General features: G+C 36.3%; 2 protein-coding genes across 2 annotated transcripts; both read left to right on the plus strand.

Annotated features, from left to right (window-relative positions):
* Nucleotides 1–226: 226 nt before the first annotated feature.
* LOC132279843 (actin-related protein 2/3 complex subunit 3) lies at nt 227–5,250 on the plus strand. Its single transcript, XM_059781890.1, has 5 exons — nt 227–368; nt 1,438–1,523; nt 2,877–2,985; nt 3,075–3,344; nt 4,819–5,250. Exons 2-5 carry the CDS (start codon nt 1,521–1,523, stop codon nt 4,959–4,961), a joined length of 525 nt encoding a protein of 174 aa, XP_059637873.1. The 5' UTR covers nt 227–368; nt 1,438–1,520; the 3' UTR covers nt 4,962–5,250.
* Nucleotides 5,251–6,627: 1,377 nt separating this feature from the next.
* On the plus strand, nt 6,628–13,226 carry LOC132279844 (translocase of chloroplast 90, chloroplastic). The gene is made up of 3 exons (XM_059781891.1): nt 6,628–7,185; nt 8,966–9,097; nt 10,456–13,226. Exons 2-3 carry the CDS (start codon nt 8,971–8,973, stop codon nt 12,720–12,722), a joined length of 2,394 nt encoding a protein of 797 aa, XP_059637874.1. The 5' UTR covers nt 6,628–7,185; nt 8,966–8,970; the 3' UTR covers nt 12,723–13,226.
* Nucleotides 13,227–13,762: the final 536 nt, after the last annotated feature.

A 13,762-nucleotide genomic window follows, 5' to 3' on the forward strand; every position in this document is an offset into this window, starting at 1 on the left:
AAGAATTAGTAATCACAAAGAAAAAGGGGTGGTAATGCTCGAACACGTTGGCACCTGTCAGCGGTTGAAGTAACCATAAAAAATAAAACCCCAATTAGAGCATTACTCAAATCAAAATAGTTTGCTAAACGGGTTAGATTAACACGATAAAACTTAATTAGGCCCTTGACCTCCGTGGACAAAATTGTAAAATCATTTAGTTGGAGTGATAGTACACGAATGGTATGATGTAGAAATGGAGGGGTAAATATTGTTAGGTAAAAGTTAGCTCCCGCTTTAAATATAATAATCCAGACGCTCAATTGTCTCACCTTCTCCGATCCGATCGATAGTGAAACAGTTCCCAATTCTCCGATTGACAATCACAGGTACTCTTCTATAGGTTTCTCATCTCATCACTTTGTTCTATATAAGAGATTTAGATATATACATGTTTGCTGGATATTAGGGATTTCATATCTGTTTTTATATATTGAAAGATTCGCAGATCGTTCATATGTTTCTGAGTATAATTTTTATGCAACGATCATGATAATATATTGAATTATGGTAAATCAACCATCGTAGATTATCGTTTCAAGATCAAACATATGTTACTCGGCTTTACCTCTATTCGTTTGAAGAAAAAAGATTTAGTAATTTGACATGGCACTATTTGGATTAAATTTCAAAAGTAGTTACTTTGATTTGAAGAGCAAGATTTGATTTGAACTGCGCATAATTCAATATACAAAGACATTAAAATTATTTGCCGAATGATGTCTTTATGAATGTGAGAAATGGTGAGTGCCACTAATGGACAATAGCTCAGATGGTATGATTTATCCTCCCCAAAGGGGAGGTTGAGTGTTTGTTTTAAAAAATTATTACATAGCCTGGGACTACATGGTCTTGGCCAATCACAACCTAACACACAAGCAAAAATCCGAATAAAGCTGGCACATTTACTTGTGTGTCGAGTTGTGATTGGCCGAGACCATGTAGTTTCAGACCTCAACTTAACTTGACGCCTTCCTTCATATCATCTCCAACCAGTGCCATTTTTTAATTCGCAAGAATGCATCCATAGTATGCCATTTATTCATGTCAACATTTTTATTTGAGTAATGCTAATAGAATGGAAGTGCTCATTTCTCAGTCAAGTTTTTCTTGTAATGCATTTTTCTTAGTTTACGCCTTTGTTCTTTGCTAAAATTAGTTAGAGCCTGCTTGAAGTTGTCTCCTCATATATGACTTGAGCTCGTAGGTGTAATGTTCAACATTGTTGTCTGCTTTAGTTTCTAGCATCATTCAAAATATGGTGTATTTTCAGATGGAAATCGTTGATTTTGTTCTATGCATTATGGTTTGGTACTAGTGTGCTATGCAGTTCAAGGTTCTCGTGTGTTTATCACTGGTGTCAGATATGACCAAAAATTGTGCTGGTGATTTCTGCAGAAAATTTTGTCCGTTCAGTGCGAGAATCTGATCACTGAGGTTAAAACTCTTCCGTGGTAAGAGTAGCTTGTGTGGGGACCAACATGGTAAGGAATGAATCTATATGCAAATTTAACTTTTATTCTTGTTTCTGTTTATCTTGTTTGGACTTGATGGGTACTATTTCAAATTGGGTCACAAAAATGTTTCAGTGCGAACATTGGGTATGGACAAGAGTTTGGATGGTTTAGGTAGTTTAACATGGATACTCTACAGGGAAGTAGTCCTTGGGTAGTTAATAGGAAGGTTTATCTGAAAGCAGGTTTAATTATGAAGTTATTTATGTTGTTATGCTAATTTTCTCTTTCATAAAAAAATCTATAATTTTGCCTTGTGGGGGATGACCAGGATAAATACCATGAACCATTCATATTGTACATGTCATGTTTCATGCATATGATTTCCCTATTGTTGCTTGATGAGAATTTTATAGTATTCTCGCTAATCCCTGCATAAGAAAATATTGTGTGCAAATTTCATTACATTTGCTGGGTTGCCATGTGTTTGAGAAGGAGTCTGGGTCTAAAAAGCTGTTTCTCTAAGTTATTTCTTCTATGACTTCGGTGTGGTAGTATTTTAAAATATTCTTTTTAAAAATCATATTGTTTTAGCTTAGAAACTTCCTCTGTTGGTTGGAGATATAGTTGTTGAGAAGTGGTCTTTATAGATAATTAAATTGTGGAGAAGAACTTGTGTTTTCTTATTATTTTTTATATTTATGACTGCCATGAAATTTTAGGTTAACTTCAACAAATAATGCAATTTTGTGGATGAAGGAAACCAAGCTTTACATGTACTTTTGTTATGCAAACTCTACATGTGTTCCACACATAGATTGACAAAAAAGTCAACTTTGTGCAAATTATTTTACAGCCAGAAATCAGTAGAATAGAAGGCTGATGGTGCGTTATCCATTTCCTTTCATTTTCTTTGAAGTCTTATAGTTTATTTTTTATGGGCTTCCAATATATGCACCCTTCGTCTTCCAGAAATATTTCCCATGAGAAAGGAAACGATTTTGGTTGATTTATACTTTTGCTGCAGCGTACATGAGTTTAGAATTGATCTTGATTGTTGAGCAAGCAGAGATGCTACTGACTTGATGCAATATGAACATTGAAAAGTTGAAACGGTGTACTCGCTATTAGTTCAAACAGTGTCCACACAAACACAGAGTCCTTTTTCTTTTTCTATATATATCCTTTCCTATCTGTACTTTTATTTTTGTGTGTGTGTTTTTTTTTTGGTTTCCGGGGAATTGGGGGGGGGGGGGGGGGGGGGGGGGGGGGGGGTTTGGGGGGGAGGGGGGTTGGTTGTCCATTTTTGCATGCTCTGATTTTTTTTAGTGACTCCACCGTAATCAATGCTGCATTGAAACTTACAGATGGTTATCACTGCAGGTTTACCACTCCAGTTTTGTTGATGATGAAGGAATTACCAAAGCGTGTGGCTGCCCTCTTCTTCCTTTAAAAAGCCATATAAAGGGTCCTGCTCCAGTTTCCGATCAAGGTTAGGCTTAAATTGTTTCATCTACTTTTAGCAAACTATTTCAACAATTCTTCTCTTTGATGGTCGACACTTATATAGATTGAATGCAGAAAGAACGGATATTGTTGATGAAGCAATCACATTCTTTCGCGCCAATGTCTTCTTCAGAAACTTTGATATCAAAAGCTCAGCAGATAAACTACTTATCTATCTGACATTCTATATCAATGTGGCTTTGAAGAGGCTCGAGGGCTGCAGAACTTTGGCTGAAGGTACCAAGGCAATTATTAACTTGGGTCTGGAAAAGGTTCCTGTTCCTGGAGAATCAGGTTTTCCCTTTCCAGGCCTCTTTGTGCCTCCTCAATCGCAGAAAGAAGCAGGTAAAGTTCATTCCCATCTTTGTTCTTATTAGTACTATATGTAATTTATGTATTAGTATCCCCTCACATCTTAGATATGCAGAAAAGTGTTATTTTAAGGAAATAATTTTTTTATTTGCGATGTTCATTTCTTGTTCAAGTTAGTAATTTTGTTCTTTGTACTTCACGACTGTCTTGTTGCCATTTTTAAAAGAGAGTATAAGCTATATAATTGATACTCCAACTACTTCAATGATTATGTGAAAATCCATATGTTGCTTCTCCAATTTTTGGTTTAATAGTTTTAAAGCAGCGATAACCCCTGTCAAGAGTTTATCAAGATCACCTTCTTATTGAGGAAATTTATGGTTTTTGCATTTCCCTTCTTTAACATGGAATAAACTGGGTAATGATCCTTTTATGGTTTTTGCCTTTTGAAAGCCCTTAGGCTAAGTCATGTCCATGTCCAGATGTCCTATTCTTTAAACATTGGATCAAAATCTACAACACAAACCCTTACCTATCTTGTTTTCAGTCAGATGATTTTGTTATTCCGGGGTTTGCTAGGCTAGATTCTGTCTTCTTTTTTTTTTTTTCTTCTCCTTAGCATAAAGTAGATGGTTGTGTGGATCGACTATGGCCTTAAATAGAGCGGAATGGAATCATACAATTCATGTAGCCGACCCCAAGTAGTTGGGCAAAGGGCTTGATTGTTGTTGTTTTTGTATAAAGTAGAGGATGCTCTAAGTTGATGCAACATGCTTGCTTGTGCAAGTCGGACAAAGTTATTATTTTGACACATTACATTATTTGGTGGCAACTTTCTGTATGTGCTGGTCTTGTAATGGTTAGGTGTTCAGTTCCTTGGGAAGACAGCCAATGGGTGGGATAGGATAAGGCTAGTCTTGTAGTTGATAGGTGGGAAAAAGGAAAGATTTTCGTGAAGCATACAATTAATAGCTCCCACTGTCACCGTTTGAGTAAATTTTTGGAAAGATTGAGTAATGGTCTTTTCCAACCTCACATGCAAATGTTTTCAGTGTTTATGTATAAGAGAGCAGGTTTTAAGTCCAGAGAGAGAGTGTGCCATACATTCTCCAGTTGTACAGCCACAGCCTAATAAAATCACCAAATTGCATGGAGTTTTGTTTCTTGGGTTTATTACAATAATTATTGACAACAAGAAAGCAGGGTAGTGATGCATAAATTACATCTGGGCGATGACTATTTGATGATTCAGTGGCTTTTGTCATGCTTTCATGTTGGTAAAGCAACATAGGGCGGAATTCTAATATATAAACGATGATAATACGAAGCTGAAAATGTGTTTGGAATAGCACATTGGTTTCACCTCACTAATTGAGGTGGTGCTATTGCGTACCTTCTGTTGATACTGAGCACACTTCATGTATGTTCGTCCCATATTTCCCTTTTTTTTTTTTTTTTCAAAATTATATTTCACAATATTCCTTGATTTTGTAATTATTTAATGCAGAGTTATTAAGGAATTATCTGAAGCAGATACGGGAGGAAACCAGTGGGAGACTACTGAGCGTTGCATACAGACCCAATGGGACTCCAAATAAATGGTGGTTGGCATTTGCTAAGAGAAAATTTATGAACATCATTGTTCCTTAAACTGTTTATTGTTCCTTAAAAGTTAAAACTGTTTATTATAAAAGTCCGTTCAAAGAAAACACCGTTTTAGCAGCCTGATGGATTTGACTGCTAGTAGCTGTAAACATTTTCTGCCTCAAATAATCTGTAAACTGTAATAACATAGCCTGAAGAGTGAATGAGGAAAGCATTATTGCTTGTTTAGAAGGCCAAAGAAGAGAGGACATTTACTTGTTTGTGTTGATATCTGAACACTGGGCACAACTTTGCCACATGTGAAGTATATTATTTTCAGTTGATTGAACTATAATATAGTACACTAGTCCAATTTACCCCGGAAAGTTAAATAATGCAGTTGAGTTTTATACTGGGCTTAAAGATGATGAGGAAGGCACTTCAAAACTTCCTTTGCACTTCAAAAGATTTTGAGTTACACCTCTGCAGTTAGTGCATCAGATGCAATACACTCGGCCAAATCCAGAATTTCTCTCACGTTGTACTCGTAGGGGCAGAGGCAGCGTATGCCCAGGGGTGGCACCCCTTGGCCCCTCCCACTATACATATAGAATTTTTTTTTTTTATATTTTATATGTATTTATATTAAATTTTTTATATAATGGCCTCCTTCAAATTATTTGGTTTTTAAATTATCTCTTATTTTTCTAGTTTTTTTAACAATATACTCTTCAAATTCTTTTTTAAAAAGTTAAACTAAATTTTAATTTTTTCGTTTTTAAGTTGTTGTTTTTCTTATTTTTTTCCTTCTGGTTATTTTTTTTTTCCCTTCTGCTCCTTTAAATATATATTTATTTTTCTTAACACTGTATCCTCCTAAACTAAAATTCTAACTCCGTCCGTTGGCCAAATTTTTTTTTTTTTGTGTGACAGGTTACAGATTATGTTGCTACTCTAATCTTGACATCCGGAGCTAGAACCATATTCATGCTCCAATCAATTAAAATTTTTACGATACAAAACCCGATCGTGATCAGCTGCTTATGCAACCATTTGGGCATCGGCTAGACACTCATGCCTTTTAGCTTCTCCTGAGTCCTGTTAACCAAAAAGGAAAAGGGACCCTGGTTTTTGTTTTTAAAACAGTGTAGTCCCCCCCCTCAATGAGCCATTTTACCTTGTTTAACATTAAAATGATGAAAAATGACTATATATAATATCTTTATTTTTAATGATATCTTTTCCACCTTTCAAAATATATATATTTTTAAATAAAATAAAAAATTTGAGGATCATATCTTACAGAGACAAAAATAAATAAATAAATTAATAAAGGGTGCGAAAGCTAATTTTTACTTGTAATTGAGTCTATAGATTATATTTTAAATTAGTACTTCTCGAGTAATTAATTAATTTGAGTAAGTTAATTTTCACTTGTAATTGAGTTTGTCTAAAGATTATATTTTAAATTAGTACTTTTTGAGTAATTAATTACTCAAATAAATATTGTACTTATAAAATTGGATTGGTATTTACCTATAATTAATATTGTACAAGATTTGAGTAATTAATGTTCATTTTTTCATCACAAATCTACGAGCTTTATTAGCAACGAAATTCTTGATATGGCAATTGGGGACACAAAAGACCCACGGTGTCGTATTGAATTTATAACAATCAACTAGTTGTTCGACCCTCGTTACGTACGAGTCACGAGATTTGTCTTCTGTTACTTTTATCCTCCAGAAAACAAGGCCACATGTCAATTTATCGCCTTCCCGTTTACCAAACACTCTCTCTTTCTTTCGGGCGCACAATCACTACAACGTCGTTTTTGTGTCTTATCTGATAAAAAACCTAATCATTCTTTCTTTTCTTGTTCTTCTTTCTCTATTTGTCTTCTCATTTGAAAAGCTTACCATCAATCACGCTGTCTCGTGAATTCATATACGATTAGGGTTTAAAGATTCTCTCGATTATTGCGTGTCGAATTCGAGAATTGTTTTCAATTCTCGAAAACTTTTCGATCTGTTTATTTTTTTTACGTGCTTTTCATTAGGTTATGTAAGAGAGTTTTAAGCTGATTCTTGTTGGTCGTTTTGACTTGGAGCTGGATTGAGTTAGTTATTTTAACTCATAATTTCCCCAAATTTTAGTTTATGCTGACACAATGAGTGGAAAATGAATATATTTGCAGAATATAGTCTCAATCTTTCTACCGATTCGGTTTTTCTGGACTTCTTCTCATTTTCGTAGAAGTGGGAGTTGTCTGCAGCAGTATTCTGATCAGGTAAACCTCCACCTACTGTTAATTTGTTTATCTTGAATTGCTAAATTGTGGAAATTTGAATTAGTTATAGAAATAGTTGATTTTTATGTGTATGTGTATGTCTGTGTTTTTAATGCATGAATGAAATCAAATGCATTTTTTATTGGAATCACTGTTGACTGGTACTAATCTGAAATATGAGATTGAATTAAAAAAGAAGAGGTAAAGGTATTTTCTTGAGTGTTATGCGATTGACCTATTGATGGAAGAATATTGCAAGAGTGCCACAATACTGGTGCTTTGTTACCGCAGGATGTGTACTATGGTATTTAGTCAAAAAATTGCATGCACATTAAACAATTGTGGTCAAGTTCATATAGGCTTATATGCTTAAAACTTATGATACAGTTTTAAGTAGCCGTGTTTTGAACAAGATGAGTATGCTTGTTGAGATGATTTACTATTGTGAAACAATTACAGGAGACTGATGCCATTTTGGTTTAAGGGGTTGCAACTTGCAAGGACATGGTAAATGCGATAATGGGCATGCTTTGAGTAAGTGAGAAATAACATGAGAGATCTCAATTTTATTGGAAACATGGCCAAGGGTGAAGGAGCAACATTAATGTACATTGGCGGGGCAACACTGTCCAACTTTGCTTCACAGGATGAGACCAGGAATAACAGATACCCCTAGAACTAAAATAGTCAATTTGATGGAATATTAGGTACAATCAGAAAGTTTCTAGATGGTCAGGTAGTTGAAATATCAAGGACATTAAGGGATGGCTATTGGCAACATTAGCTGGGTAACCATTCTGCCTTGCCCGTGTTGGAAGTTGGAACGGGCTTGGAAATGTCACAGTCAGGTTTGGAATGGTTTAGGCTGGCGTACTCCATTACTTAAAGGTTTAGTTTTATACATAATAATAATAAATGTTCACACAAAATTATACCTATTTAAGGAGGTTGATTGGGCTTTTCACACTGTTGTGCCTACCACCATTAGGATGGTAGAGGAGTGCTTACAATTAAGTTCCAGTGGGCTTGTGAAGAAAACTTTCACTCACAGACAGGTGAGGTGTGTGCTTAGCATGTCAAAACAATATTTTTGCCGTCATTGAGGATGCCAAAACTTTACATCGGTTGTGATTGGATGCTCATAGGTTATGTAGTTTATGGTAGAATTCCATCTTAATTATCTAAGCTATAGTCTATTATCATATCAGATACTTTCCATCACATATTGGTGAAAAAAAAGACTAGATAGTTTTCATTGTTTTGTACCTGTTGATGGCTTGATGCAGACTGCATCTGAACTAGCTACTACCAAGAGTTCTTTAATTTTCATTAATACCGAGTTCTATACTATTTGCTGAGCACTGAAAAAGCTGCACTAGATAAGATTATGAGAAGGGTTTCGTGTGAGCTAAATAGTCACACAAATGCTCTTGATGAACTGAATTTAACAATGATGGCTTTTCTATATTATGAGTCTTAAGGAATAAGCTCAGATATATATTTAATTTGGACTTTGCATGTTTAGTTCTTTGCATGTTCAACAGTCGAAAAGGTGGATTTGGCTGGATTCTTTGATTTGCCATTAATTGTGTAATTCCATTTGGTAATATAGAAGTTATTTTGGTCATTAGTTATTTAACTTTTTTACTTTTAGTTTTGTATACTGTTTACTCTGTGTTCCATTAAGGTGCTGTTGAAAAACAATTTTTCTCCATGCATAGGGGTGCTGGTTGAGTGTTTTCAGAATATGCATCATAGTAATCCTTTTTGTTATTTACAGGAAGCATGATGGGCATTAAGGATTGGGTTGTGTCTCAGTTAGTATCCAAGTCATTGGTTGCAGCAAGACCATTGTCAGGCAGTGATAGTTTTTTTGATGAGGTACCTCTGGATGAAGTGTCTGGTGACTCAGGTATCCTTGTCTATTCCCTTACTTGACGATGATGATTCCCTTACTCGATATGATTGCAAGATGATTCTTAGATACAATGATGCATCGTTATTATTTGAAGATGCACCTTTAAAAAGTTCCAATTTTAACTTTTCAATTTAAATGTGCGTGTAAATTTGGTTCTATGAAGCCTCCCTATATCTCACTGTCTCTGTTCTGCCGGCCTTCATCAATTAAATTTGAGGTGCAAAGATGGTGAGAGGACATCCATTCATTGTTTGGATGCAGTTTATTACAGTATATATTTTTTAAGGGATGCCAGGATAGAGGTTGGAGATTTAGTATTTATACATTGTCATATGCGTGTAACATGATATTATGATTGGGAAGGCTTATCACACTGAAATAGGCTAGATAACAGAAAGGAGATGGATTATATTATAGGTTTGACAATTTCTTGGAAAGGACTTGTCTTCTTGTTGGAAGCTATAAGAAAAGAATTTGTTTTGAAAAGTTTAGTTAATTTTCATTTACTGGTGACAAAAAATTAGAATTGGCTTGAAGAATTTTGAACTACCAAATTGATTTGTGGATTTGATTATAAATTTTTAGGGCCTCTGTTAACTGTTGTAACTGAGGTGCTGTGTTTATAACGAGGTTTTCCTTCTCTGTGTAATTGTTTACAACAAAGCTTAATTGATAGTGCTGGTATGTAGACAAATCTTCTTAACACCATATTTTTCTGTTCATACGATTCACTTAAAAAAAAAAAAACTACATTATTAAAGTTCAGTCATATGTCACTATCACAAGGCTATAGGAGTGTGTTCTATTTCCAGCATCATTCACCATGCTTTATTGGTAGTTGTGGTATGACTCTTTTTGGCAACACTATCAATCAATATTAAATATCATATTCTAAATAGGAATTTGTTTGCGGTAGCTGGGGAGCAGGAAGAGTATTCCTTAATGTCATAAAATGTTCTGAATATATATAAAATAAGCTCTTAATACATTGAAGTCTATTAAGTCATGGCATGGACTAGCTCAGTCAAAATCTGCGATTCGGGAGTCACTGAAACATCAAATTACCCAATTATTATGAGTCAAGTTAACCCCACTGAGTCTCTTATTCAGAATATCTTGGTTTCATAGGTTAAGCTTCTCTGTGCATCATGTTTCATAGTGTCTTTTAAAATACTAACAATTGGCATGCGTACTTGAGCCATAGATATATAACTTATAAAATGTTGCGATTCTATTTGTGAGATTGTCAAAACCTTGCTTCAACATTGGAAGTTAACTTTTATTTTGTCACTTAAACTTTTTCTTATTGATACATTTTTGCTATTAAGACCTTATTGCTTTTTATATTTTAGGATCAGAACAAGCTGCCAGTTTGGTTGCACTGCCAGTAGCTGCTGATACATCTCACTTTAGCAATAGTAATCAAGAAAATCAAGATCATTCCTTACAGCAAGTTGCAGCCGGAAGTTCTTATCAATCTTATTGCAGCACTGATCAAAAGAAGCTAGATCCATTGGCAAAGATCGAGGGTCTTCAAATTAAGTTCTTGCGTCTTGTCCGGAAACTTGGCCAGTCGCAAGACAATCTTTTGGTGGCAAAGGTCTTATATAGGATACACCTGGCAACTTTGATACGAGCAGGGGAATCAGAGTTGAGAAAAGCTAATCTGGGAAGTGATAGAGCTAGAGGAATAGCAGCAGAACAAGAGACATCTGGCCTACCTGAATTGGATTTTTCATTTAGAGTACTTGTGCTGGGGAAAACAGGCGTTGGGAAGAGTGCAACCATAAATTCAATATTTGATCAAACTAAGGCCACAACTGATGCATTTCGACCTTCCACTGATCGCATCAGAGAGGTTGCGGGGACTGTTAATGGAATTAGAATAACGTTTATTGATACCCCTGGTTTGTTGCCCATCTCTACAAGCACTGTTAGGAAAAATAGGGAACTTTTGTGCTCTGTGAAGAGATTCATCAGAAAATCCCCTCCAGACATTGTTTTATATTTTGAACGCCTCGACTTGATCAACACGGGCTATAGTGATTTTCCCCTATTGAAGCTTATAACTGATATATTTGGTTCTGCAATTTGGTTTAACACCATCCTTGTCTTGACTCATTGTTCCTCAGCTCTTCCTGAAGGTCCCAATGGGTATCCTGTGAGCTATGAATCTTATCTGACCCAATGTACTGATCTGGTGCAGCACTACATTCACCAGGCAGTTTTCGACACAAAACTGGAAAACCCTGTACTTTTGGTGGAGAATCATCCTCATTGTAGGACTGATTTTTCTGGTGAGAAAATTCTTCCAAATGGACAGGTATGGAAATCTCAGTTCTTGTTATTATGCATATGCACCAAAGTTTTAGGTGATGTTAATATGCTCTTGGACTTTCGAGACAACATTGAACTGGGGCCATTGAGTAGTACTCGGCTGCCTTCTCTGCCCCATCTCCTTTCGTCTTTTCTTCAGCATCGTGCTGTTGTAAGCCCAACTGGAGCAGATGATGAGATTGAGGTGATGTCTCTTTCAGACATGGAGGAAGAAGATGAATATGATCAATTACCTCCAATTCGAATCCTGACAAAACCTCAGTTTGAGAAATTGACCAACTCCCAAAAACAGAATTACCTTGACGAGCTGGATTATAGGGAGACCCTATATTTGAAGAAACAGTTGAAAGAAGAGTTGCGTAAACGAAGAGAGAGAAAGCGTATGAAAGATGGCTGTATGGCCAGTGATGATAATTCTGATAACCAAGAGGGGCCTCCGGAGCCTGTTCTATTACCTGATATGGCGGTTCCTCCAAGTTTTGACTCAGATTGCCCTGTACATAGATATCGTTGTGTTTTATCAAATGACCAGTGGCTTGCAAGGCCCGTTCTTGATCCCCACGGTTGGGATCATGATGTAGGCTTCGATGGAATAAATTTGGAGACTGCTGTGGAAATGAAAAAAGACATCTTTGCATCCGTGACTGGACAGCTGAGCAAGGACAAACAAGATTTCAGTATTCAATCTGAGTGTGCGGCAGCTTTGATTGACCCCAGGGGACCCACTTATAGTGTTGGCCTAAATGTTCAATCTACCGGTAAAGATTTGATCTGTACCATTCACAGCAACACGAAGCTGAGATACTTGAAGCGCAATATCACTGAATGTGGAGTCTCTGTGACATCTTTCGGGAACAAGTACTACGTTGGTGCAAAGCTTGAAGACAGTATTCTAGTTGGGAAGAGACTAAAGTTTGTGATGAATGCTGGTCAAATGGGGGGTCTTGGACAAGTGGCTTATGGTGGGAGTTTGGAGGCGACTTTAGGAGGGAGAGATTACCCTGTGAGGAATGAAAAAGTCAGCTTGGCAATGACGGTTCTGTCCTATAATAAAGAAATGGTATTGGGTGGACATTTTAAGTCTGGCTTCCGGATAAGCCGAGGCACAAGAATGTCGGTTAATGCAAATCTAAATAGCCGGAAGATGGGTCAGGTTTGTGTAAAGGCAAATAGCTCTGAGCACATGCAAATAGCTCTGATTGCAGTTGTCTCGATTTTTAGGGCCCTGCTACGCAGAAAGGCAACTGATGAACGAAGCAGGGAAGTGCTAGAGATTGGATAGTTCATTTTGGTTTTTGGTGAGAGACATATTTAGTTCAGAGCGAAAGCTTTCACGGCAGAGCAATCTTTAGCTGAATCTAACAATTAAACATTTTTCCCCCACCAGTAAAGGGAAATGGTTTTGGGCCCGTCAAGTTATTCTGGATTTACTAGTAGATGCCATTCTCAGAAGTGTTGAAGAGAAAGTTGCAATGTTCATTCTTACCCTTTGTTTTTTTTTTTTTTTTTGTGCTCGTTACGTAGCCTGTGTTGGTACTAGAGACTAGATAGTGACAATAAGGATCCCGGTCTAGTTGGTGGCTTTAGCCACAGAGATATGTGTTGTAATACACTGCGGTAATTAACCGGTAATTGTATAGTAACTAGGAGATGAGCTTTTTCCCCTCGTGATTCTTTATCAAGTGACATTAAGAATATCTGAGATTCCTTTTTGCAGGATTAATATGTTGAGTTTCATCTTCTTGTATTGGATGGTAATTTAATTATATAGATCTTTTTTTATCTATTCGTCTTTTTTCCTTTTTCCTTTTTCCTTTTTCCACTCTAATTTCAATACTGTTCAACTATGGTTTGAATAATTCGGTCAAGATGGAAATGGAAATTTGTGCTTGTTTTCTGGCAAACATCCATGTTCATGGTGCTTTTAGATGTTAACCCCAGAGTAATCGTTAGAGGCTCAAACCCTTTACCAGTCCTTGTTCAGACAGGCTCTGATGCATGTTTCGTGTGCGTTGGTTGTAAAATTCGAGCTTGTAACCTAGGTATATTCCAATTTGTTCCTAAGCATTTGGTGTGTATTTTCCAATTCCAGACGTTGGCTTCTGCGGTCTAGCCACTATGTTATATTGCAGGAGAGACTACCGATCACTAAAACAGATTATGCTGTGTTGGCGTCAATTCTGGGTAATGCTATTTGCTGGTTCTGATCATCATTTCAGTTAGGCTTTTGATTGAAGAGTTGCATAAGATGATGAAACTATGGTTTATGTATCCAATTTTCAGGTAACATATGACTTTTGCATTTATAACTTCGAAATGTGG

The sequence above is a fragment of the Cornus florida genome, unplaced genomic scaffold (assembly GCF_030987335.1).
Source record: "Cornus florida cultivar Cherokee Brave unplaced genomic scaffold, ASM3098733v1 CherokeeBrave_3.0.0_Hap2_Chr10, whole genome shotgun sequence".
In the NCBI taxonomy this organism is placed as follows: Eukaryota; Viridiplantae; Streptophyta; class Magnoliopsida; order Cornales; family Cornaceae; genus Cornus; species Cornus florida.

Excerpts from the sequence above, each read along its gene's own strand:
- LOC132279843 (XM_059781890.1), top strand. Across the intron at positions 2,986-3,074 it reads TGCTCCAGTTTCCGATCAAG|AAAGAACGGATATTGTTGAT; the intron begins GTTAGGCTTAAA and ends GATTGAATGCAG. Across the intron at positions 3,345-4,818 it reads TCAATCGCAGAAAGAAGCAG|AGTTATTAAGGAATTATCTG; the intron begins GTAAAGTTCATT and ends TATTTAATGCAG.
- LOC132279844 (XM_059781891.1), top strand. The coding sequence starts at position 8,971 with ATGATGGGCATTAAGGATTGGGTTGTGTCTCAGTTAGTATCCAAGTCA. Across the intron at positions 9,098-10,455 it reads TGAAGTGTCTGGTGACTCAG|GATCAGAACAAGCTGCCAGT; the intron begins GTATCCTTGTCT and ends TTTATATTTTAG.